The 24,669-nt window shown below is 36.3% G+C and overlaps 1 protein-coding gene across 21 annotated transcripts in view; it reads left to right on the top strand.

The window, feature by feature from the left end:
- map4k3a (mitogen-activated protein kinase kinase kinase kinase 3a) overlaps positions 1 to 24,669 on the top strand; it is a 98,908-nt gene that overhangs the window by 45,573 nt on the left and 28,666 nt on the right. For 6 of the 21 annotated variants that reach the window (XM_079844117.1, XM_079844128.1, XM_079844122.1 and 3 more), the window contains exons 3-16: positions 4,527 to 4,617; positions 6,374 to 6,438; positions 9,553 to 9,608; positions 9,806 to 9,853; positions 12,128 to 12,170; positions 12,422 to 12,494; positions 12,882 to 13,013; positions 13,722 to 13,784; positions 14,175 to 14,256; positions 14,971 to 15,087; positions 15,619 to 15,693; positions 19,863 to 19,941; positions 20,301 to 20,359; positions 23,602 to 23,664. In XM_079844117.1, coding sequence (XP_079700243.1) covers positions 4,527 to 4,617; positions 6,374 to 6,438; positions 9,553 to 9,608; positions 9,806 to 9,853; positions 12,128 to 12,170; positions 12,422 to 12,494; positions 12,882 to 13,013; positions 13,722 to 13,784; positions 14,175 to 14,256; positions 14,971 to 15,087; positions 15,619 to 15,693; positions 19,863 to 19,941; positions 20,301 to 20,359; positions 23,602 to 23,664 — 1,046 coding nt within the window. The remainder of the gene's footprint in view (positions 1 to 4,526; positions 4,618 to 6,373; positions 6,439 to 9,552; positions 9,609 to 9,805; positions 9,854 to 12,127; positions 12,171 to 12,421; positions 12,495 to 12,881; positions 13,014 to 13,721; positions 13,785 to 14,174; positions 14,257 to 14,970; positions 15,088 to 15,618; positions 15,694 to 19,862; positions 19,942 to 20,300; positions 20,360 to 23,601; positions 23,665 to 24,669) is intronic. The other 15 variants (XM_079844114.1, XM_079844126.1, XM_079844116.1 and 12 more) reach the window with 3 other exon arrangements.

The following is a 24,669-nucleotide window of genomic DNA, read 5'->3' as shown; positions in this document are numbered from 1 at the left end:
AGGTGACATTTTACCCTGTTTGCACATTGTTTTGCAGTTCTGTTTGGTGATGCTATAGTGTTGCAGAAATGACTTTAAGTATACTTAAGTATACTTCTTTTTTTTCAGGTGAACTAGCATATGGTACAGGCGAATGCATATTCTTTCAAAGTATACGCCATTTGAGAGCGTGCAGGCGGGTGACGCTCTAGAAACTTTCATCTCTGTTCAGTGTCTGCTTTGTTTTTCTCCAGAAGTTATGACCGTTTAAAATATCTTTCATTGCATCCCAAATTGAATACTTCCCTTCTATATAGTATGTGAAAAACAGTATGCCAAAAGAGTAGTATGTCTGAATACATAGTATTTGAAAAACAGTAGACAAAAAGTCCCTGAATAACCTTCGCCAAGATTTTGAAGTGTGCATTCGATGGACTTTACTATCTTGTGAGGCCATGGGAGGGGATTTAATGGAAGTGAAGCGTTGCCACTATAGTAAGCCGTCCGCCATATTGGAACGGTCAAAGTGAACATTAGAGAGCAACTTGACTGAGCGTCTGCAACCGTAGGTAGACGCGAATATGAATATCTTTATCTGCAATAGACTTCAGCAGATGATTTTGCTAAACCATACAACAAGATGAAGGCGTCAGCTAACACAATAGTCAAACCATAGTAAACGTAAAAAACATACAAAAAGTACCATAGTAAAAACCTGTTATATTGAGTTGCATATAAAAACACAAACCAACACATTCTGACGTGTGAAAGGTTATCCCATTTCTTTGGGAATTTAAATCTCTGGAGTAGGCATGTGCCGGTATCAAATTTTCATGTTGCGATTAATTGCGGAAGCTTTTATCACGGTATACGGTATTATCACGATATTGAAATAAGTTGCAAAAAAAGTGTTGTCATACTATAACAGGTTTAATAACTTTCTTATAACAAAAGAACCAAACATTTAAATACAATAAAGCAATACACAAAAATGTATAAAGTAAACAAATATTTAAAACAGATTAAGTGCAAAAGAATTATAAAGAACAATAGGTAACACTTTACAATAATGTCTCACCAGTTAATGCATTAACATTAACAAAGAACGAATAGCTACATTTTTACAGAAGTTATTCTTCTTTGATAATGTTAGTTTAAAAAAGCAACTGTTAGTTGTAAAACACTGTTAGTGTTAGCTCAGGTCCATTAAATAATACAGTTACAACTTTTGATTTTAATAATGTGTTATTAAATGCTGAAATGTACATTTAACTAAGATTAATACATGCTTTAGAAGTATTTTTCATTGTCAGTCTGTTAATGAATGAACTAATGTTAAATAATGGTGCCTTATTGTAAAGTGTGTGATTGAACAACAGTCAGAACATATTCAAACAGTCAGCGCCCTCTGCTGTCAGAGAGTGAATGTGCACTTCAGCGTCTCCTTCACTCGTTCCGCCATGTGCTCGGCTCATGCACGGTCTGTTTACATCAGACCGCATTCCTCTTTGACGTGTTGTTCATTTTAAACGGTTGATGGGTAAAGTATTCTTAAAATGCATTCTAAAAATCTGAATAATTCGTAATAAATAATTATTCACAGTATTTTTAAGTGCCCACGATAACAATATTGTGAATGTTCATTATACATTTAATTACCGTTTACCGGCACGTCTACTCTGGAGTTTCACAACCAGAAGCTGCGCAACATTGTGGCATCATTGGTTCTTACTGTGAGTGACGACATGCTGATGTTCCAAGATGGCGGGTGCGTCGACATGTCTGGAACGGTCGAATATGGCATCTACGAATACATATCTATGGACGCTACTGACGCTGGTAGGTCACGTGACCGTAACAATAAGACGGCTGTAGGACGGCACAAATTTCATTCATACTACCCATATTCATACTATATAGAACATCGTTTTTTAATGGTCATGAAGAAAATTCAAATTCAAAGGTACGTACTCAGTACGTGATTTCGACACAGCGTTTGTATTCTTCTTAACTAGTCTGATCGCTTGTCTAATCGGCTGTCTGTTGTTGTTGCAGTCTACAGTAAATTGTTGTTGTTCTGTCTCTTAAGTTTAGTTTTCTACTGTGAAACATAGACAGTAAAAAAAATGTGGACGACACAATTTCATTCTCTTCCACTGATGAAAAGCGAAGCCGCCGGAGGAGTCTGCGCAGTAGAGAGCAGGAAGTAGAGCAGCGATAGCAAAAGCCCGCCCACACTTTCGCAGACGCAGAACAATTAATTATGTCGGTGTGAAATAAACAGAAACCAACTTTGGGAAAAAATTATGAAGTGTAATTTGATTGTTTAGTTGGTCTCGCGTCCATTAGAATACAAGGAGCGGCGGGGGTTATGAGCTATACTGGGACCAACCACCTGGGGGCAATCGAGACGCGTCGGCTTCAGTTTCGAACGCGAGTGCGGTAGGCTTGGTGAAACATCGGCCTGGTCCAGTGTTGCCACCTTGTGGATCAACTGAATAGTGCAAAACAAATTCAACGTGCATGTGCCACCGGTGCGCACAAAGTAAAGTTTGGGCTTTACCGTGAGGGTATTGGATGATAATACCATGCTACTGTATGTTTTACATTAATATACCCTGATTTTTACCTCAAAGAATACCATGGTAATGAAATCATGATCAATTCCAAAATGTTCCACTTTGTACTGTTTTGTAAGTAAATGCACTAAGTGACCTTTCATCTTGTAAATGCGATCATTGGTGCCTGCACCCAGCTTGAGCTGTTCAGTTTAATGGTGAATTACGCAAGTTAAAATATTTATCCCTGCCCCTCTATGTGGGAGTAAAAGGAGTGTGTTGCTAGTGTCAGTGGGAGAGAACAAGGAAACCCGTTAAAAAACTTTTAATGAGCCTGCAGCTTCCATCATTAAGCAAGCAGTCACAACAAAGTGACTTTGTTCTCTTCCGCTCTCTCCTCCATCTCTCATAATCTGTCTATCCCTCTCTCTTCCTTCTTGTCTCGCTCTCCGCTCACACACACAGAGCAGAGCCAGAGATCAAGGTCAGCTCAGATGGAGCCAGAAGCCCCCACACAAGCATTATGGGTGATTGCCTTCTCGTGTCACCCATCAGCTGAGATCACATCTCTTCCAATAAGTTAGCTGAATTTCAGATATTCAGTCTCTGCCTGTTACTTTGTCTTTGCCCTATTTGTTTTTCCATCTCCTTTTTCTTTTACAACAACATATAAATGTCTCTGAAGGTAAAAGGCCCTTTCTCAATACCTCTTGGCTTTCAAATGAGCTGAGCTAAAATAACAACGGAACATTACCGTTTTGAGAGAGAAAGGAAGTTTAGATGAGGGGCGTTGATCTCTCCATCAGCATGCAGTTGGGGGGGGGCCACAGCGATGCATCAGGGGTCTGATGCTTTCTGAATGCTAAAGAGTGCTCAGTGCTGTATAGGCACTATATACATAAGCGCCTGACCCTCCCCTATCGTCATATGCATGAAGCATCCAATGCTTTGATATGTAGATTTCATGAGGAATTGGTATACATTTTTATATAGAACTGCCTTATTAGAGGTGTTTTCTGAGATATGTGCCGCTGTTACTTCTGCAAATTCCATATACTTTTTAATAAATTAATAAAGAAATGAATGTATTAATTAATTTATACCTTTCATTTTTTCTCTGAATTTTTACTGTCAATTTCACTGAAGAATACATATTATTTTATTTGTTCAAATGTGCATTTTATTCTTTTATTTTTATCATTCTTATTATATTATAGTGTACTATATTATATTCATTATTATATTATATTATATTCATTATGTTATATTATAAATTCCTACCATTTAAAGGTGAGGTGATTATTTTTTATTTTATTTATCATTTAAATATGTATTTTATTTAATTTTCTATTTTGCTAATAGTTCATTCATATTTATTATATTATATTATATTAATTATATGTATTATATTATTATATAAATTCCTACAATTTAAAGGTGATGTGTAATTTTAACCTGTTTTTAAAAAGACAACTTTCATTATTTTTTTTCTCACAGAATTTGTACTGTTATTTTCACTGACGAATATAGTTTAATATAATTTTATCTATAATTTAAATGTGGATTTTATCATTTTATTTTTATTTTGATGATAATTTATATTATATTAATTATATTATAAATTCCTACATATGATATGTTTAATTTTAACCAGTTTTCTTTTTAAAAAACTGTCGTTATTTTTGCAATTTTGGTGATGCTACTGTAGAAATTACTTAACGTAATCAAAGTTTACAATTACAGTAACACTTACTGTGATGGTATCACATGATAATGCCATGGTACTTTAATGTATACCATGTTATTGTATGTTTTTAAGTTACACAAAGGAATACCATGGTAATGAAATCATGGTAGATTCCGAAATGTTGTACACATTTTGCACAACTCATTTTCATCAGCATGAATGAATTAGCTGAATAACGTGAATTTCTCTGTCATGTTTACACATTCACCTTGTCCCCATCTCTCTGTGTTTTCCCTCGACAGGCGAGGACTTCGCAGTGGTTCAGCAGGAAATAATCATGATGAAAGACTGCAAGCACTCTAACATTGTGGCCTATTTTGGTAGTTACTTAAGGTATAGTAATGACCACTTTCCTGACCACACTTTTACTGTTCTCCGCTCTCTCCTTTACTTACCCCTTCTTTCACTCGCTCCCCTCCTGCTCTGTCAGTTCCTATTCCTGTCTAGGGCTGTTGAGTTGACACTGTGCTCTGTTGGCTGGGTCTCTCAGCTGCACTGCAGGAACAGCCACTGTGGCTGCAGCACCTCTGTTTCTGCTAATTGTACAACCTGTGCCTCACTGCCAGGCTTAAACCTAACTAGATATTGTAAGAATAGGGTTTCAAGCAAGGATGTAGATCTCATTTGATCTTGGTGGCAACAAGCAGGACTTTAACATTGACAGTATGATTTTTTTCTTTTTTGATGTTTGATGTTACATGACACCATCATCGCCCACCAGGGATCTACATTCTATCTTTTTGTTTCGAGACTAGAAATTATGAAAGAATCGCTTTGGTTCAGTAGAAGGTTAACCTAAAATGATTTAAAAAAATCATCCCTCAGTTTGCAGAACAACTGAAAATCGTTTATGTTGATGCACTAACAATGGTGGTCTGTAGGGCAAGACATTCTGAAAGATTTAAAAGCAGAAATGAACGTCTTGTTTTGCTATAATTCACGTAGGTGTATATTTTTCTCTGAACACTTTTTTGATGCGGTTTTATGTAAACATGTTGAACCTAATGTTAAAGTCTTCTGGTCATAACATGGCTATAAAATTGAGCTCGTTAACATTTATCGGTACAATGTCTAATGTCAAACAGAGGGATTATATATACTATTATTATTATTATTATTATTATTTATATTATTATTATGTATTTAAAAAATTTATTTATATGGTTCAAAGTGACAGTAAAGACATTTACAATGTTGCGAAATATTTCCATTTCAAATAAATGCCGTTCTTTAGAATCCTGAAGTAAATGTATCACAGTTTCCAACAAGATATCAAGCAGCATAACATTTTTCAACATTGATCACCAAACTATCATATTAGAATGTTTTCTGAAGGATCATGTGACACTGAAGACTGGAGTAATGATGCTGAGAATTCAGAAGAATAAATGGCATTTTAAAATAGAAAAGCAATATTCATAGTTGTACTGTATTGTTTTTACTGTCATTTTGATCAAATAAACGCAGCCTTGAGCTTAAAGGATTAGTTCACCCCAAAATGAACATTTCCTGATGAAAAACCCTGGAACGTTTTCTTCAAAATACTTCATTTCTTTTCGACTGAAGAAAGAAAGACATGAACATCTTGGATGAGATGGGGGTGAGTAAATTATCAGGAAATTTTCATTTTGGGGTGAACTAATCCTTTAAAACACTTAAAGTTAAATACTTAAAATATCTTACTGAGCCCAAACTTTTGAACCATATTAATTATGAAGTTTGGACCAATTGGACGAAGTTACAGTTCAGTGAAATATCTAAAAAACGCCACTTGAATTACCTACCTGTTATCAAAGAATTGTATTCTTCATAGCTGTAGGCAACTTGAGTGGTTTGTCTTTGGTAGGCAGTATATCTCTTAAATATAATATACTATTAGTCTAGACACTAGGCACCTAGAGAAGTGAAGAAGAGTGTTTTTGATAAAAGCAGGTTGCTTGTGAGTTATGACTCCGTCTCCTGCTTGCTGTGTCATGACCCAGAAAAGTGTGCATCCTTTGACTCTCCCTATGGGGCTGCCAGGGGACTATTTCGAGACGTATCGATTGAAATATAATTTGTTGGTGTTTTTCTTTCTTTGGCTTTTCAGGAGGGATAAATTATGGATATGTATGGAATACTGTGGGGGAGGCTCATTGCAAGACATATATCACGGTAAGATACACCATATAAAGGTAAACAATCAACTTCGACTCACTCAGTGGTCAGTATTTCAATGCTGCGCAATATCTCCTTTCCATTCATTATTTAAAGGAATAGTTCGGCCAGAAATGAAAATTCTGTCATCATTTATTCATCCTCATTTAGTTCCATACCCATATGAGTTTATTTCTTCTGTAAAACACAACAGAATTTCCTTGGTCAATTTTCTTTTCCATGAGGCTTTCAAGCTTCCAAAAGGATACAAAAGCACCGTTAAACGATCGCAAAAGTGATCCATATGACTTTTGAAGTCAAAGAGCGACCTTTACGCTGTTCAGAATGTCTCTTTTTGAATTCCACGTGAGAAATTACGTTTAAATGACATGAGGGTGAGTAAATAATCACGTAACTTTAATTTTTGCATGAACTGTTATTCTAAAAGGCCCTGCATAAACAATAGGGACTTTAAGCAACAGCTGCCAACGGAACGGCTATGGCCACCTGAAGTAAACGATTAACTGCTGTAGCCAAAGAACACAAAAATCACTAAGCAACAATAAGGAGGACAGCGTAATGGATCATTTAATCATTTAACAAAATAAAAAAAGCAAGAGAAGAGTTGCTTTTGCCATTAAATGATATACAGATACAATTAAAATGCCACATAACCATAAAATGTAGCGTGTGCTTATCTAATCTGTCACGTAATATTGACTACGGCAAATCAGCTGTTCTCTTAGAGTAGACGGTTACACTAGAACGTCACAAAGTACCAGTTAAAGGGTTAGTTCACCCAAAAATGGACCTTTGTTTATCTTCGGAACACAGATTAAGATATTTTTGTTGAAATCCGATGGCTCAGAAAGCCCTCCATTGACAGCAATGACATTTCCTCTCTCAAGACCCATAAAAGGTACTAAAGACGTCGTTAAAAAGTCCATCTCACTACAGCGGTTCTACAATAATCAAAATAACGACTTTATACTACAAGTTCTTGTCTTCCATCTGGGCCTCTGATGTGAACTCACGAAGCACCATGACGCATGCTGGAGAATATGACATAATAAAGTCGTTATTTAGATAATTTTCTTTGAGCACAAAAACTATTCTCGTCGCTTCATAAAATTATTGTAGAACCACTGTAGTGGGATGGACTTTGTAACGATATCTTGTATGCATATAACATGATGTATGAAAATAACAACGCCCCCCCCCCCTTATTTAATATTCTCGGAGGAGGGGTTTATGTAAATATTGGGGCTGGTGATGTCAGAGACCCTGGAGGAATGTCTGTAGTCGCCTACTGGCTGTTTGCTGTAGTCCTTAGAAATTGATTTCTTTAAAAACAAATATCTCCCTTTGCTTTAAACTTTGAACGTTGTAACTTTGCAGATGTTGTTTATGCTCAAACAGCAACATTACACGCTAGCTAAAGTTCGAAAAGTGAAATCGTGGTTTTCCACCCCTTTAAAGTCGCGTATGCGCAATAAAATGCCAGAACGCCGTTGCCATTCCATCCACAGCCTTTGCAAGTCCTTATTGTTGATACAATGGCTGCAATGGTTTGAAATGTCTTCTCGTTTCCTATGCTAGTAAATAAATACTTAAATAGACTTTCCTCTCCTCCAATTAACAATTTTGATTCTTGACAGATGGCCTAAATATACAAATATTTTCTTACGTTGTTGGAAAGTGTCCCTCTGTATGTTCCCAGGAGATAAATTTAGCAGAGCTCAGTAGAGTGGCCTGTCAGATCATTAGAGCTCATTTTCACGGCAGCTGTCGGCAGTTCTGCGTTTCTCTCTCAGCCTCTGCGTGGTTGAGGGGGGGGGGGGATTGGGTAGTAAATGGTGTTATGCCACTAACGTGTTAGCTTAGTGCCCAGCCCCACATCCCACATTATCTACCCCCTGCTGCCACGGCTGCACTCGGCTGCAGGGTCGCAGGCCTGATTAGAACCGAGGGCAACCGGCTCCAGTCTTCCCACACACAACAGATAAAGACATATATAACACATGAATCAAGTTCTGCTTGGACAAACATGTTTTTAAATAACTCTCTGAACTAGTACATGATCAAGTAAAAATTATTTGAGGTGAAAAAAGTAGTTATACTGGAAATGTCTGCTGAATGGATAAAAGCCTCTACACCTGTTTGAATGTAATTGGAGAATAAACCTTGTGAGTAGGGTTTTTGCCGATATCCGTTATATAACTAATTTTGACCAAATTATTATCCCCCCCCCCCCCCCCTCTTTGGAATCAACACCATTTTGAGATAAAACCTTTTTTTTCATTCTGGTTTCAGATTTCTGAGGTCTCCTTACTAAAAAGATACTTGTTAAAGATAAATAAATGTTAAAAAGTTATTTTTTATAATAAGAGCATATTAAAAGCTCTGAAAATAACATCAATAAAGTCAGTCATTTTTCACCCCAGACAGATGCAGTTGTAACCTAAATATTTTATTTTTGGATTTAACGTTTGTGCACATGAAGTGGGGGTGGCATGACATCAGTTGATGCTGTCTTTTAGAGCTCCTTGGATTATTTTTCATCCATTTCGTAAAATTTTATTACAGATTAATAAACTGTATATAAAAGTATTTAATTTACAAGTGTCATGCTTGTGATTTATGAAATCATTACTGTTTTATTTATTCAGCAAAAGGGTACAGACAGATGAGATTCTCAGAACCTCTCAGACGCCTTTTTGAATTTTCTTTGCTACGGTTACAACATCTGTTATTTTCATCAGTAGTCCATTTAGAGTCGTAGAGTAATTCAACTCTATATTTTGTCAGGTTGGAAACGTGTAATCAGTCATATTGCGTTCTTGATAATCTCGTCCTTGGTCTGCTGGATGAAACCCATTAGTGGTGCTTTTGTTAATCTTTCATTCCAGTGTGGTACGGGAAGGATCAATGTTCTCTTGGTTTAAACGGGTTCATGCTTAAGATAACTACTCTGCATGCCTCATTTTTCAACTGATGTGTTTGCACTTTTGTACACGCTTGTATTGTTCAGATCATTACATTCAATCTCTTTTAGCAAATATTCTGGGATGGGATTTTTCAGATGTTTGTAGATTACATTAGTGCTGATGTACATTAAATATGTCTCCACAGTTACTGGGCCACTAACAGAATCACAGATAGCATATGTAACAAGAGAAACCCTTCAGGTAAGCCATTTTACCGGACTCTGTTTTGACAACCAAAGCAATCTGCTGTGACCATGAAAGCTACTTTTGAATTTTTAATGGTAGATATGTTGACCGATACTTCATACTCCTTGTTCTGTCTCTAAAAAGGCAGTTTGTAAATGTGTTTTTGAGATAATTTTGAATTAAAACAAGTTTAATCATGGCTTTCCTTTCAGGGTTTATATTACCTACACAACAAAGGAAAGATGCACCGAGACATAAAGGTACTGTAATTTATTTCTGATTGATTCTAGCTTTTGTGTGTCTAAATGAAAGGCTCTTTTCAGTGGCAAGGAATTGATTGATTTAATTGTACTCAAATGGCAAGAAAGAGTTGAGTGACAGCAACAACAACAAAAAAACACTTCCTAGTGTGTCTATCAGCCAATCAAATCACTACCATAAGTTTTTACCTTTCAATAAATTTTTTTTAAAAAGATTTTCACAATCTGTTTGGTGTCGCTGGTGGCACAGAAATTATGCACATCAGCTTTAATGATTATGATTATTTAATGATTCCATTAACGATTTGTTGTTATTTTTAGGATTTAACAATTATTTTGCAATTATGTATGGTGCTGCTAGTGATGCAGAAATTAAACACTTCACCATTAGTTAGTTGCTTCAAGGACTGTATTTCGTAGTTTTAATAAAACATACACACATTCAAAACAATCTCTCCTTCTAAATATGAAACATCTTGCAATAGATTTAAAATATATATTTATATTTAAAACTTCAAACGTTTGGGATCAGTATAAGTTTTTTTTAATGTGTTTGAAAGAAGTCTCTTATGCTCACCAAGGCTGTATTTTAACTCTAATATTCTGAAATATTATTTTAATACATTTTAAAGCATAATTTATTAGTTTTTTTCTTTGATGAATAGAAAGTTCAAAAGATCAACATTTATTTGAATTGGAAATCTTTTTAACATTATACGTTTATTTACTAATGCACTAAAATGTATTTACTAATCCTTGCTGAATAAAAGTATTAATTTCTTTACTCCATACTTTTGAGTGGTCATGTATGTTGTCTGTTAACAAATTATTATTAATTTGAACCATAAGCTATGTTATTGCTCATGTACACCGATCAGGCATAACATTATGACAGGTGATGTTAAGTGGTTAGTGGGTCGGATATATTAGGCAGCAAGTGAACATTTTGTCCTCAAAGTTGATGTGTTAGAAGCAGGAAAAATGGGCAAGCAAGAGGATTTGAGCGAGTTTGACAAGGGCCAAATTGTGATGGCTAGACGACTGGGTCAGAGCATCTCCAAAACTGCAGCTCTTGTGGGGTGTTCCCAGTCTGCAGTGGTCAGTATCTATCAAAAGTGGTCCAAGGAAGGAATGGTGGTGAACTGGCCACAGGGTCATGGGCGGCCAAGGCTCATTGATCCACGTGGGGACCGAAGGCTGGCCCGTTTGATCCGATCAAACAGACGAGTTACTGTAGCTCAAGTTGATCAAGAAGTTAATGCTGGTTTTGATAGAAAGGTGTCAGAATACACAGTGTATCACAGTTTGTTGCGTATGGGGCTGCATAGCCGCAGAACAGTCAGTGTGCCCATGCTGACCCCTGTCCACTGCCGAAAGCGCCAACAGTGGGCACGTGAGCATCAGAACTGGACCACGGAGCAATGGAAAAGATGGCCTTGTCTGACGAATCACGTTTTTTTTGGCAACACAAGGATGGCCAGGGGGTGTGTGCGTTGCTTACCTGGGGAACACATGGAACCAGGATGCACTATGGGAAGAAGACAAGCCAGCGGAGGCAGTGTAATGCTATGGGCAATGTTCTGCTGGGAAACCTTGGTTCCTGCCATCCATGTGGATGTTACTTTGACAGGTGCATGTGCTGAGCAAACAAGTCCGATCCATGGAGGCCCCACCTTACAGGACTTAAAGGATCTGCTGCTAACATCTTGGTGCCAGATACCACAGCACACCTTCAGGGGTCTAGTGGAATCCATGCCTCGTAAGATCAGGGTGGTTTTGGCAGCAAAAGGGGACCAAGACATTATTAGGTGGTCATAATGTTATGCCTGATCAGTGTCACTGTAAAGCAGTGAATAAAACTCTCATAAATAAAGTGCTCATTACATCTAAAATTCGTGCATTTCATCTGTGTGCCATGGCTGTTTACAAAAATGCCCTTAAAGTAAAGCCCTTAGTTCCTTTTAATGGTGATGTGGTGAAGCCAGGTGTGCAATCACTGGTACAGAAAGAGAAAATGTGTTACCTGGCCAGAGGGAGGTGTAATTAGTATGACTCAGATGGTGCTTTCACATCTCTGATCATAGATGAAAGCAGGTGTTCAAAGAGCGATTTTATTGGGGGGATAAAAATGAGATTCTGAAGTCTGTCAGATACATTTTTCATTTCATCTCACAAATATACCAGTAAAACATTCAATAATGTCTTATAATAGCAGATGTGTAATGCTCTCATATTACAGTGCCATTTCATGAAGTGTTTTTCCATTTGATATAGGGTGCCAATATTTTGTTGACGGACAATGGTTATATCAAGCTAGGTAAGAAAACATCCTTTTTTCATTGTTACCAGCTGAAGTCATTCAAAAAAAGTGTAAATAGCTTTGTGTTGGTGACCGTGAGCATCACCTCATGTTGTCACGTTTGATCTGCTGTGGCATTACACAGCTCTCAAATTTCATAATTCATATGACCGAATTAGACGTATGGTAGTGTGAGCTGCACACAACTCACATGAGAGTTGTTTGTGGGATTGTAGTAAAGATGATGTTTTGTTTCTTTTCCTCTGCAGCTGATTTTGGTGTATCTGCACAGATCACAGCCACGCTAGCTAAAAGAAAATCATTCATTGGGACTCCTTATTGGTATGCAGCAGTTTTTGTTCTAGCTTTGTTGTGCCGCACACACTATGCACAATTTCTATGACCTAAAATTTCTGAAAAATTGCCTGGAGTATTTTTTTACTAAAGGGCTTTTTAAATATTACACACCAAAAGAGTATACTGTAATTTTAACCTCATATTCTTATGTTGAATAATAAGAAATCCCCTGTTATTTGTGAATTACCCAAAATGTAAAAAAACCTGATTTTTCACTGTTGAGTTTTAAAATACCTCATAATTCATATTTTATAATTCAGTAGTTTCCTACAGGGCCACAGAGGCCTTTTCCACAGCTTATGTAACCATCAGGTTGGAAATGTTCATGAATATACTGAGAGTGATGGTGTGGTCTGTAACCCTTGCTAACAGGATGGCCCCAGAGGTGGCCGCCGTGGAGAGGAAAGGAGGCTACAATCATCTGTGTGACATCTGGGCTGTGGGCATCACAGCCATTGAACTAGCCGAACTGCAACCTCCCATGTTTGACCTTCATCCAATGAGGTGAGGGTTTAAACAGCCGTATGGATCTGTTCCAATTCAAAAAGTGATACATTTTAAGCTGTACCCCTTCAGAAAGTACCATGATGGAATGTATGCTACAATACTGTAAGAGTGCCATATTATTTCACATATTTGATAGCGCTGGTTCATATTTTGATTTACTTAAATCTCTTTTATGTTAAAATACATTCTCATTTGGTTCAACCAATACATTTGTTCTACCAATAGGACGTGTGTTTAGGAAAACAGTTCGAAGACAGTCATTTTCAGCATTATTTTTAATAGATGTTCAAAAACATCAATTACCAAAGCCATGAAAATACTCTTTTTATAGTTCTTTTCTAGTGTAAATAAATAGTTATATTTTGATCGTCTTTTGTAATTGCCGAATTCTCATTCTCACACTGGACAGTAAAACTATATCATAGCACTTTATTTTACAGTCCTGTTCCACATATACATACTATGTATTTATCATAGTAATTTTAATAACTGGGTAATAACTATGTAAAACTCTAAATCTTACCTTAACCTATGTAGTTACCTCATATTAGCTAGTAATTTCCTAGGTATGTACGTGCACACACTGTAAAACAAAGTGCAACCACTATATCGTTTGATGATTTGAGATGCTTTAATTTACCCACATTTTCTCTCTAAGCCAAGCTATTTTTCTGCCAGTCACATCGATCCATTTTTTCTCTCCAGAGCTCTGTTTTTGATGACGAAAAGCAACTTTCAACCCCCCAAATTAAAAGACAAAGTTAAATGGTAAGTGCTAATTACATTTTCAGGCAATGATTATGTTACCTCGGTGTGTAAAATACTTCATACTAAGAGATTTCAGTGAGTTTCAGTCTGTGTTTTATATGCCCTATTCTTTAATATCATTAATCACCTATGAAATTTGGGCCAAGCACTCTCATTTGCCCTAAACAGTTACTTTTATGAATTTTAATAAGGTTGGACTTGACATTCTCTTATCTTGGCTATTTATGAATCTAGCCAGGTCATCTGCCGAATAGTTTCTTCTCCATTACCTTGCAGCTCTGTTAAATCAAATTAGCTTAATTACATTTAGAGCTAACAAACTGCACGGCCTCACGGTCGAAATGCTTGTTTCGTGTAAGATTTATGGAGACTCTTCTTTATGTTCTGGAGGACCAATATTTTCCACAATTTTGTGAAATCGGCGTTGACGAAAAATCCAAAGAAACGGCCACCAGCTGACAAGTTATTACAGGTAATAAGGGGCTTTTGTGCATCTTGTATTTCTCATTTTCAAAATGTTTGCACTCATAATTTTATGTAATATATATATATATATATATATATATATATATATATATATATATATATATATATATATATATATATATATATATATATATATATATATATATATATATATATATATATATATATATATATATATATATATATATATATATATATATATATATATAATGTCACTGTTATTTTATTAATGAATTATATTATATATACTATATTATGTTATATATATATATATAAAAAAAAAATATATATATATATATATATATATATATATGTATGTGTATATATATATATATATATATATATATATATATAAATAAAATAAAATGTATATAACTTTTTTTATATAATTATATAATTGCATTTTATTTTGTAAATTATATTCAATAATATAATTATAATATTATAATATACTTTATTATACAATTTTATCTTTATATAACAATATTATATATAATTTTATATAATTTTTGTTGTAATTGTTTTGAGTTGCATATACTATTTTTCCATTTAATTAGCCAAATCTATATATTTTTAATTCATTTTCATATATATATATAATGTAGAATTTTTTTTATTATTTTTTTAAAATAATTTTTTGTAAAGAATTTTACAAAAAAAAAAGACATCTAACATTACAATTTCAATTGTCTCTACTCAGCATCCCTATGTGTCCCAACCGTTGAGTCGTATTTTGGCGATTGAGCTCCTGGATAAAGTGAACAACCCCGACCACACGTCCTTCACAGACCTGGATGATGACGACCCAGAGCCGGAGGTACAGTATATCTCTCCCTGTGTGATTCTCAATGTTATCACAACTATCACTTCAAGAATGACGGCCCCATCGGGACTATTATTCACAAAACAGAGCTCAGAAAATGCCAGCTGATCGAACTGACTACAGTAGCCTCTCAATCCCAAGAGCAGGGATGTCAGTTTGATGAGCCTCATGAGTTTATATCTTCAATAAGTCAAGCATTTTACTGCGGTGATATTTTTCAATGGCTTACTTTCTTTATTATTAGCCTGTAATGGTTGTTTTGATGGCAGTCATTCGTTTCGATTGTCTCTAAAGTCAGGTTTATATGCCGGCGTCTCTACCGGTTTTGCTACAGCGCTACGTCTGCTGATAAAGATTTGTGAAATCATTTGGCCTCTTCTACAGCCCCCCAGTGAGAAAGAAGACTTTTTTAAGGACATAGTTTTCCTTCATTTCATCTCTCCCTGTTCTACCCATTTCCCCAGGCATCCATTCATGCTCACTTCCTCTCTCATTCATTTTTTTCCCCCTCTCCTGCTCTTGAAGTTTAAATACAGAGGGTTGTTTTTACCAGTCTCTCCTCTCTCCCGGCGATTCCTTCGCTTTGCTGCTCGCAGAAAGGTATATGTGTGGTGTGTGTGTGTGTGTGTGTGTGTGTTTGAGAATGAACATCTGGAAATGTTTGCATTAATAAATGTTAATTTAGTGTTGATGACTACAGTGGCTTTATGCGTGTTGGTTTTTCAAAAGTGTTTTTAACCCAGACAAACATTTGCGCATGATGCGTGTTGTCTTGTTTGCTCAAATAGCTGTGTGTATAAGTGTGTGAGTTACGCAGGTATGCCCAAGGATGTTTTAGGGAGTTTTGCGGATTTTTGATTGGAGTGTTGATCCCTCAAGGAGTCGGTTTGGGAAACGGAAGCTCAGTTCAGTTCAAAAGCTGGATTTGGATCCGTTGACAACAGATTTTTGTCTGACCTCTTTGTGCTAAAGTTTGCTTCAAGGGTTTAACGGAACATCAACATCAAAGAGCTTTTAGAGAAATTCTTGCGTCATAGAAGGCAAATAATGTTCAATATTGGGTTGAATTTTGTGGAAAAATGTCAAGAGCATGTCAAGGTCATGTTTAATTCCTAAATATAAAGAAAATAATAATAAATTAAAAGTTTCATGACAATTGATTTTATGGACCATTAAGATTATTTTATTATTATTTTATTTTTCTAACTATCTACTATTTTTCTAACAATTTTTAAATCGGATAAAGTAAAAGACAATACAACAAAAATAAATATAATATAAATACTTTCATATATTTAAATATTAGGCTTATAGATTATACAATTGTTCATTTTAGCTGGTAATTAATTTTTTTATTTTAATTCATTTTATTTAAAAAACTTTTTCTTTCTTTTCCCCCCCCTCATGAAACCTTTCAAAAGCATGTCAAGGTCATACTTAACCCCTAAATATAAAGAAAATAATAAAAGTTTATTTTTAGCACAATTTTAGGAGTTTATAATTTTCATGGATGATTCTCATTGTGTAATATATTAATGAGAATCATGTCCAGGCACAATATTTTTCTTTTAAATCACAAATGTAAAATCAGCCTCAAGAGAAAACAAGCAAATATGTAAATACTTCAAAATTGAAAATAAAATGTATATAATTGTTTTATTAATTTTTGAAAATTTAATATTCTTGCATGTTCTTGAATTACTTTTTTTCTTTTATTTTACCCGTTGGTTACATTTTATCTCAGTAAAATGAACAGTCTGGACTTATTTGAAATACATATAGTGTATAGATTTTTGGAAAGCAAAGATAATATCTTTCTTAGTCACTGTACCATGTGGCTCAAGTGCTAAGAGGTGTGATAGAATATTCACAGGCATCCGCTGAGGGAAGGGCGCAGTGTTTGGCATGCTGTCTATTTCTATTTCAGAGCCCTGCTGTGTCCTTGTTGTCTGAAGGTCGTGCGTCTGTTCCTCTGTCTTATCTCTCCTCATCACATCTACTTCAGCCCTGCTGGTGTGAAACTAAAGTGAAGGATGTCCTTCAGTGACCATTTAGTTTCCTGGACCAGTGCAGGACTCTGTGTTTTTATGTGTGGCGCTTATGCATGTGTCTCCATATCCACAGGCATGTGTGCGTCTGTGTTTATGTGTGTGTGTGTGTTGCTGATGGAAGGTGTTCTCTGATTCATGAATGACAGCAAACTTTTCTGGATGGTCATCAGGGACTCAGCTGTCGGACACCCAGTAGGCCATAATGATTTTCTCTTGGGCTGCTGTGAGACAGGACAGCAGCGTCAGACTGATAGGGATTCAGAGGGTCAGCATCATGACCCCTACTGTTATCAGAGAGTGATGCCTGGCATGTATTTTTAGCTTGTGGAGTTTGCCCTCCACTGAGTCTCTGGTGATGGCACTAAGTGATATCTGAAGTGTAAGCATTTAAGCCGCTCTTGTCTTAAATGTATTGATGTGTGCAGATTTTGCTGACGGGGTGTTTTTTTATCTTAACTGGCCTTCTGATCTGCTAAGAATGGCGCACTAATATGCAAGCTATCGATTGAGAGCAGCTACAATCTCAACTTTTTTGGTTTAATGTTGTTTATGTATAAAAGCCATGTCAAATCAGATTGATTTAATAGTGATCGATCGATGTGGTTTTTTCAATCTTTGGATGCTGATTAAATGATGGCAGCATAATGCTGATATACATAATGCAATGAAATGCTGAAATTAAAACACTTATATAATACATGTTATATAATATTCAATCAAAATTCACAAACACAAGAGTGAACTGACTCAAAACCATCAAGAAAACCATAAAGAAATGTCTGGGTCATGTTGTAATTAAAAATCAAAAGAGAGAAATAATAAATTATATTTTGCATATTTTAAGTAGCATTAAAGGTCCCATGATGTGGATTTTTAAAAATTATTTTCTAATGTTTCCTGAGGTGTACTTATATTGTAAGTATGATTTTTACATCATAAAATGTCATAATTTAGAAATGAAAGGCATTTTTCTATCCTGATTTTAGCCCTCTGGCTTGAATGCTCTGTTTCAAGGGGCGTGTCTGCTGTGAGACTTCAGTGAAAATGCCCACTGTTGTGATTGGCTGCTGTGAGACTTCAGTGAAAACGCTCACTGCTGTGATTGGCTGACTTCTTTGCATTTGAAATGCGTATTATATGTGGAACCCCTCACGAATACTTTTACTACGTTTTTTTACTATTACAGCTGTCGAGATTAACGAATCGTGAAAGTGTTGATTATGGCATTATTTTTAGATCTTTTCCCATCACATGAAAGGCTGCTGTGAAGAGCGTTGAGTAGACAGACAGTCTGTTGATCGCGTGAATGCAGTGATCTCGTCATTGCAACGCTATTTCTCTCACAAAATGCTTTCATCACAACTAACAGCAAACATGACATCGATATGATATGAATACAGTAAGAGCTTCGTTGTGTAGCATGACAGCATCATTCATTATAACGGCAGTTTGGGCAATTGTGCAGATATACTCGCGACGTGTGATTGACAGCTTCGAGCATTATAAAGAGAGTGTTCTTTGATCGCTCTCTGTAGTTTAACTGATTTGTTTCATGCTTCTAAGGGAAACAATGTGAAGCTGATCGTTTAGTCACTGGCTTGATTCACTGATGCATAAACAGCATTAAACAATTTAGAACGAAAGTCTGTGTGAACTTGAATATTTAGCTACACATCAGAAATCACTGATCACCGATCAGGCATTAATGAACACTGTTACTTACTGTTTGTGGCGGTGCTGTCGAATCCATATCGTAAAATTTTCTCTCAATTCTCTGGGTGGGCAAAGCAGAGAAAGGGGAGGTAGTAACCTCTCCCCGTATGACGAGATATAGGGAAGATTCCAGATCGGCTCTTCAGAGCTTTCATTTTCTCAAAGGCAGAGCAGGACACCCTGAGCTTGGTTTACACCTATCGTCATTTCTAGCCACTGGGGAACCATAGACAGGCTAGGGAATTTCATATGAATGTTAAAAATCCTCATAAAGTGAAGTTTTCATGCCATGGGACCTTTAAAACATTGTCACGTTTTGTCATTTTCAGGACGGTTACACACTTTATAATTATCTCTTTTTTTTTCATGAACAGGATGATTATTGTTTATTGTTGTAAAATAATGGAAATAAATGTGATGGTCCTTTAAATAAAACAGGTTTAGTATTTTATTTATTTTATTTTGTAATTTATTTGATTATTTATTATTTATTTAATTTTATTATTTTAATAAGACCTGAAAATAAGACCCAAATAAAAACTGAAATAAGACCCAAACATTTCATGATGATTTACCCTATTTTGGACTTCATTTAGCCACATAAATATTCAAAACTGTAATAAAACACTTTGAATGTCATTTGTCATTAGTGCTCTAAATGACCTTTAGAGATAAATTCTTCTTTTTAGGCTACTTCTACATCAATCCGGACACATTTGAAAACAAAGTTTTCGTTTAAAAACGCTCTCTGTCCACACTAGTGTTTCCAAGCGTTTCCAAAAGTTTCTCATCCACACTGAAATGTCGGAAAACACTAAATTCACCTTACTGCGCTTTCAAAAACCATTATTTTCGTTAATAAAAGCGCTGTCTCAGTTTGGACAGAAGGCCAAAATGGATAGGAAAAACATGCGTTTTCAAACGAAAACGTATTAGTGTGTGCTGGTGTGCATTTATTTGTTCTTTTGTTTGTGTTTGTTTATGTGTGTTTCTTTTTGTCCCTAGCCTCCAGTGTCTGTTCCACATCGGATTCGCTCCACAAGCCGTACCAGTCGGGAAGGGAAGACTCTGTCAGAGATTAACTGTGAGTATTTGTTGGATTTCTCCCCTGGGCAGACCTGACAGGTGCTTCTGCTCTCCTGAGCGTGGCTGAGTGAATTTCTCAGCCTCAGTTCTGTCTGCAGGAGTATACCAGAAATTCTCTCTCATGATCTGTCTGTCAATATCTGCTGGGGGATTTCTTTGGATTCTGTAACATACCTACCAGACAGCTATACTGACTTTTAGAAATGTGGGGTTTTGAGTGTACACGATATGATTATTTATGCTCCGACTTCAACCAGAGTGATTTGTCAGTATTTACTCACCCTCATGTCATTCCATACCCATATGCTGATATTTCTGTACAATACAGAGCTTTAATAATGATTTGTTTTCTTGCAGTCGGTCAGGTGAAGTTTGACCCTCCTTTAACAACAGAGACGAAACCGCATCATGAACCGGTGAGTACCACATCATGAACTGCTCTTTGCTTTGGGATTTCCTGTAAAGGTAAACAGTTCAACCAATCAGAACACACTTTACGCTTCTTAATTACATCTTATTAGCTCTGTTCCAAAACCTAGTGAGCTGCCTACTGCTTACATAGGCAGCTTCCTTGTAAGGAATCTCATTAATTAGAAAGTTCTAAATAGGCAGCTCAACTCACAATTGATTTCAGTTGAGTTTGGCATTAGCATGTTGCTAAGCTAACAACATATGCTCTATTAAGCATAAAATACACACACTCATTATTAAATAATGAAAAAATGTGATGGTCCTTTAGACTGTTAACTGTCAGAGTCCCAGTAGCAGGACACTTGGCATGCTTTTAACTTTTTTGAATGATACCCAATTTATGATGATTACTCAAATATGATTATTTTCTATACTCAAAATCCATCCTTTGAAAACTGCTTTGAAATTAGACATTGGACACTTTGGTTAGACATGTGCCAGTTTTTTTTTTTTTTTTTTTTTACATTTTTCCAGTAATTTTTTGATTTCTATCATCAAATTATTTAGTAAAATATGTATTTTGTATAAAATGTTAGTACATTTGCATTATTTTTCAGTACATTAGATTTTTTTTTTACATTAGATTTTACTCTTTTATACTTTTTTTTCGAAGTGCTTTAATTTCTGCAATAATCTTCTGACTTCTTTAAAAATAGACCAAACCGTAGGTCTGTTTTTTAAGGCTTTAATGAATTACAACCATTTAAAAACAATAATAAGTAGAAATAATACAGGCATAATATATTATAATAATAAGTGATAGTAATAAAAATAATAAAAATATTTTAAAAGCATAAAAACACAACACTCATGAATCATGCAAATTCAAGATTTTTTAATTAAACTGAATTTTTAAATGATTCACTTTAGTACTTGAGGAAAAACATGTTTATGTATAAACCATATTTTTTGCCAGTGCGTTCTGTGATTGGCTTCTCAATGAAGAATATATTTGATGCCGGAGTAGGGAGCGTGCCCATGATCCCTCCATAGGGAGCTAACCAAGTTTTGGAACAGAGCAACTGTGAAACACCCAATCACGTCAAGCTTAATTTGAAATCACACTGCCTGTCTAGCTGTTCACAAAGCTCATAACCAAGTATAGCGAACCCTTCCTAATGATTTTTCCTATAAGCTGACACTTACTATAATGTAGTATTTTCCTCACGTACACCTCAATCCCAGGTTGTCTACTGACAGCGGCTTGTTTTCTGTCGCACCATGTTTGACTGTTGTGCATTTGAGACGTCTGTCTCGCACTCTCACCACCGCGATAATTGAAAGGTTAGATGCAGCTTTCCGTGGCATCTAATCAATAAGACTTCCTTTAAGCGCTGCAGAAAAATGCAGCGTTGACTCATCTTTGTCTCATTTGAGCACTCAGTGTTTCTCATGTTGTTAACTGGATTTGTCATCCTTTCATAAACCAGATCATTTTTAACAGCAGGACATCAAATTAATGTCGATTCCCATTGTAGCTTCATGCTTATGATGTCATCTTCTGAATAAAACCTCACATCTGAAGAGCCTCACTTCCCCCCACGCTTTGATTTTACTTTTTATTTCCTGGAGTCACATCAAGTTGCTCTACTGTTTCTAAAGAAGCAGTACGTAATTGCTGAAAATGGTGGGTTGTTAAGGCTTTTAAAATGTAAAACATCAATTCAAGTGATAACATTTTCGATAGCATTTCTATAATGTCACTAGCGATATGCAAAGCTGAATTTTCAGCAGCCATTACTTAAGTCTTAAATCCTTCAGAAATCATTTGGCACTCAACAAGCATTTCTTATTGTGCTGCTTAATATTTTTATGGAAATCGTGTTGATTTTTTTTTTGTTGACAATTCTCTAGAGAACAGCATTTTGTAACAATGAACAGTAGAAGTCTTTTATGCTGCGTTCACACCAAACGCGAATAGAGCGTCAAAATCGCGTCTAGTTGGACGCTCAAACATTTTGAATCCATTCGCGCATCTACAGCGAATTGGACGTGTGTATAAATTGAGCCTTTGAAGCAAAATAGATGCGCGTTCAAGGCGCTCCAGGAGAAATATGTCATAAAACTTAACTTTGCCTCTTTTCATTTTCGTTAAAAATATGTTAAGCATTAATAGCCACACAAATGTGGTCCAGGCAACTCCTACATTATCTTCAATGCATGTATATTTAAATATCCTTAAAAAAAATTAAGTTATGAAACTTCTCTTTGCCCTTAGTCAAAACGATTTGGCAGACAACAAATGATAGATTCATGAGAGCAAAGATCGCCCGTTAGATCCACACAAGACAAACCACTACAGGACATCAAAGCCAGCGGCAAACGTTAGAAGGACTAGCCGAGGAAAGGCTGCTCTCGCCGGGGTTAATGAGCGCTGAGTGCCCGGTGATCGCTTGGATCTCACAACGCAAGACAATTTTTTTTCTTTTTATAAATAAACCACAGATTTGAGCTTTAAACAACTACATTCTCACCTGAAAAAGTCTTAACCTCATTTTGTGACACAGTAGTAATATTTTTAAATTATGCAGGGTTTTTCATTACGTCACTTTACCACGTGACCCCAGCGAGCAGGCACCTGATTGGTTAACGCGGCGCGAATTGACACCAAAGTTAAAAAATTTCAACTCGGGCGTCAGACGCGAATTCGCTTCAAACGCGTGATGCACAAAAGCACCACTGGCGTGTAACGCGCGTAGCGCGCAAGACGCTCAATTTGCGTCATTCGCACAAACTGGATGCGCGGATGAGGTGGAATCGCGTCCATCGCACCGCACAAAACGCGTCTATCGCGCCGCAGGACCTCCAGACGCGTGTCAACGCCCCTTTCCATTGACTTAACATTGAAATCACTCGCTCCTGACGATCTATCCGCGTTTGGTGTGAACGCAGCATTACTGTCACTTGATCAATTTAATGCATTCTGAAATGGCAAAAGAGCAGAATTTGAACTAACATTGCAATCTCTGTTAACATAATAGCGCAACACCACTTTTCAGCAGTTATGGACTGTCCATTTAATCCACAGACCTGTTTAAATGTCTATTGAATCTGGTGGACATGGTCTTTGCAAGCACATCTTCACCCGCCAAACGCCCATAACCCATCAATTATTGTTTCTTTGAAACCACATGGGCGCGTGAGTGTGTGTGATTAACTGAAGTTTCTTGGTCCTTCTACTAAACAGCCCGACACTGACGATTTTTTGGACTGTGCCGAAGAAATATACTACACTGCAAGATCTAATCTGGTATTTTTTTGTATTTTACTCTTTGTCTTCGCGTCCCCTATCTTTTTTTTATTGTCTTTTTCATAGCATCTTGTCCGCTTCGCAGCGCTTGTGTAGTGTACTCATCCTCCCATATGTGACTTTCATATCTTTTGTTTATTTCATCGCCATTCACTCTGCTGCCTTATCGTATTTAGATCATGGCAGTCTCTGTGTTTTCAGCTTACCTGTATATAATTGCCTCTGTCTGTCAAATCTCTCTGTGCTGAATCCATTTTATTTAGGTATTTCAGCCTCTAGCTTCATTTAAAGATACATCCCTCAAAGTCGATACATTGCTGCACTTTTCAGTAATCAAAAGCACTTTGAAATTGCAAAGCAAAGCATTTTATGTAGTCAAGGCCTCTGAGGGGCTTTATTTTTAGGGCTTGTCACAATCGGACACATCTTGAAAGCGAACAAGAGTGAAGGAGAGGGAACGGAGAGAGAGATTAGGGTTAGACAGATGGAATGGATTTTGAGTGGGGCAGAGAAGGCGAACAAATGGGTGAAAAAACAAGAAAAGAGAGAGAGAGAGAGAGAGAGAGAGAAAGAGAGAGCGAGAGAGAGAGGGAAAATAAAGAGTCTGAAGTGCCTGTGCATGTCCCACAGGGACGGTTAAACCAAAGTGCTCTGCAGGTCTGTGAGTGAGGGGGGAAAACATTGCCTCAGCAAGGAACGTTTTGCGCAACAACCCCAGCTCACACGGTCTGTTTGAGGTATCAGCTAATTCTGCAGCATGGACACAACCTCACCACTCCCTTTCAACACCAAGTTATTGTGAACACCTACTGTGCTGAACAATATTTGCATACTGAATTCCAATTGGCCATTTCCTTATTTCCTTATTTGCATACTGAATTGTGATTCGTCTTTGTATGCACCTATTTAGTTGCCTTTAAACTGCAAAGGTGGTGTTGCATTGTGTGTTGGTTCTTATACACAGCTATCATAAGTGCCATGACATTGGCTCTATAGAGGCTCTAA

The sequence above is a fragment of the Gobio gobio genome (genome assembly GCF_949357685.1).
Source record: "Gobio gobio genome assembly, chromosome: 19".
NCBI classification, from domain to species: Eukaryota; Metazoa; Chordata; class Actinopteri; order Cypriniformes; family Gobionidae; genus Gobio; species Gobio gobio.
The sequence above is the reverse complement of the archived record's forward strand: the minus strand, read 5'-3'. Positions and strand labels throughout refer to the sequence as shown.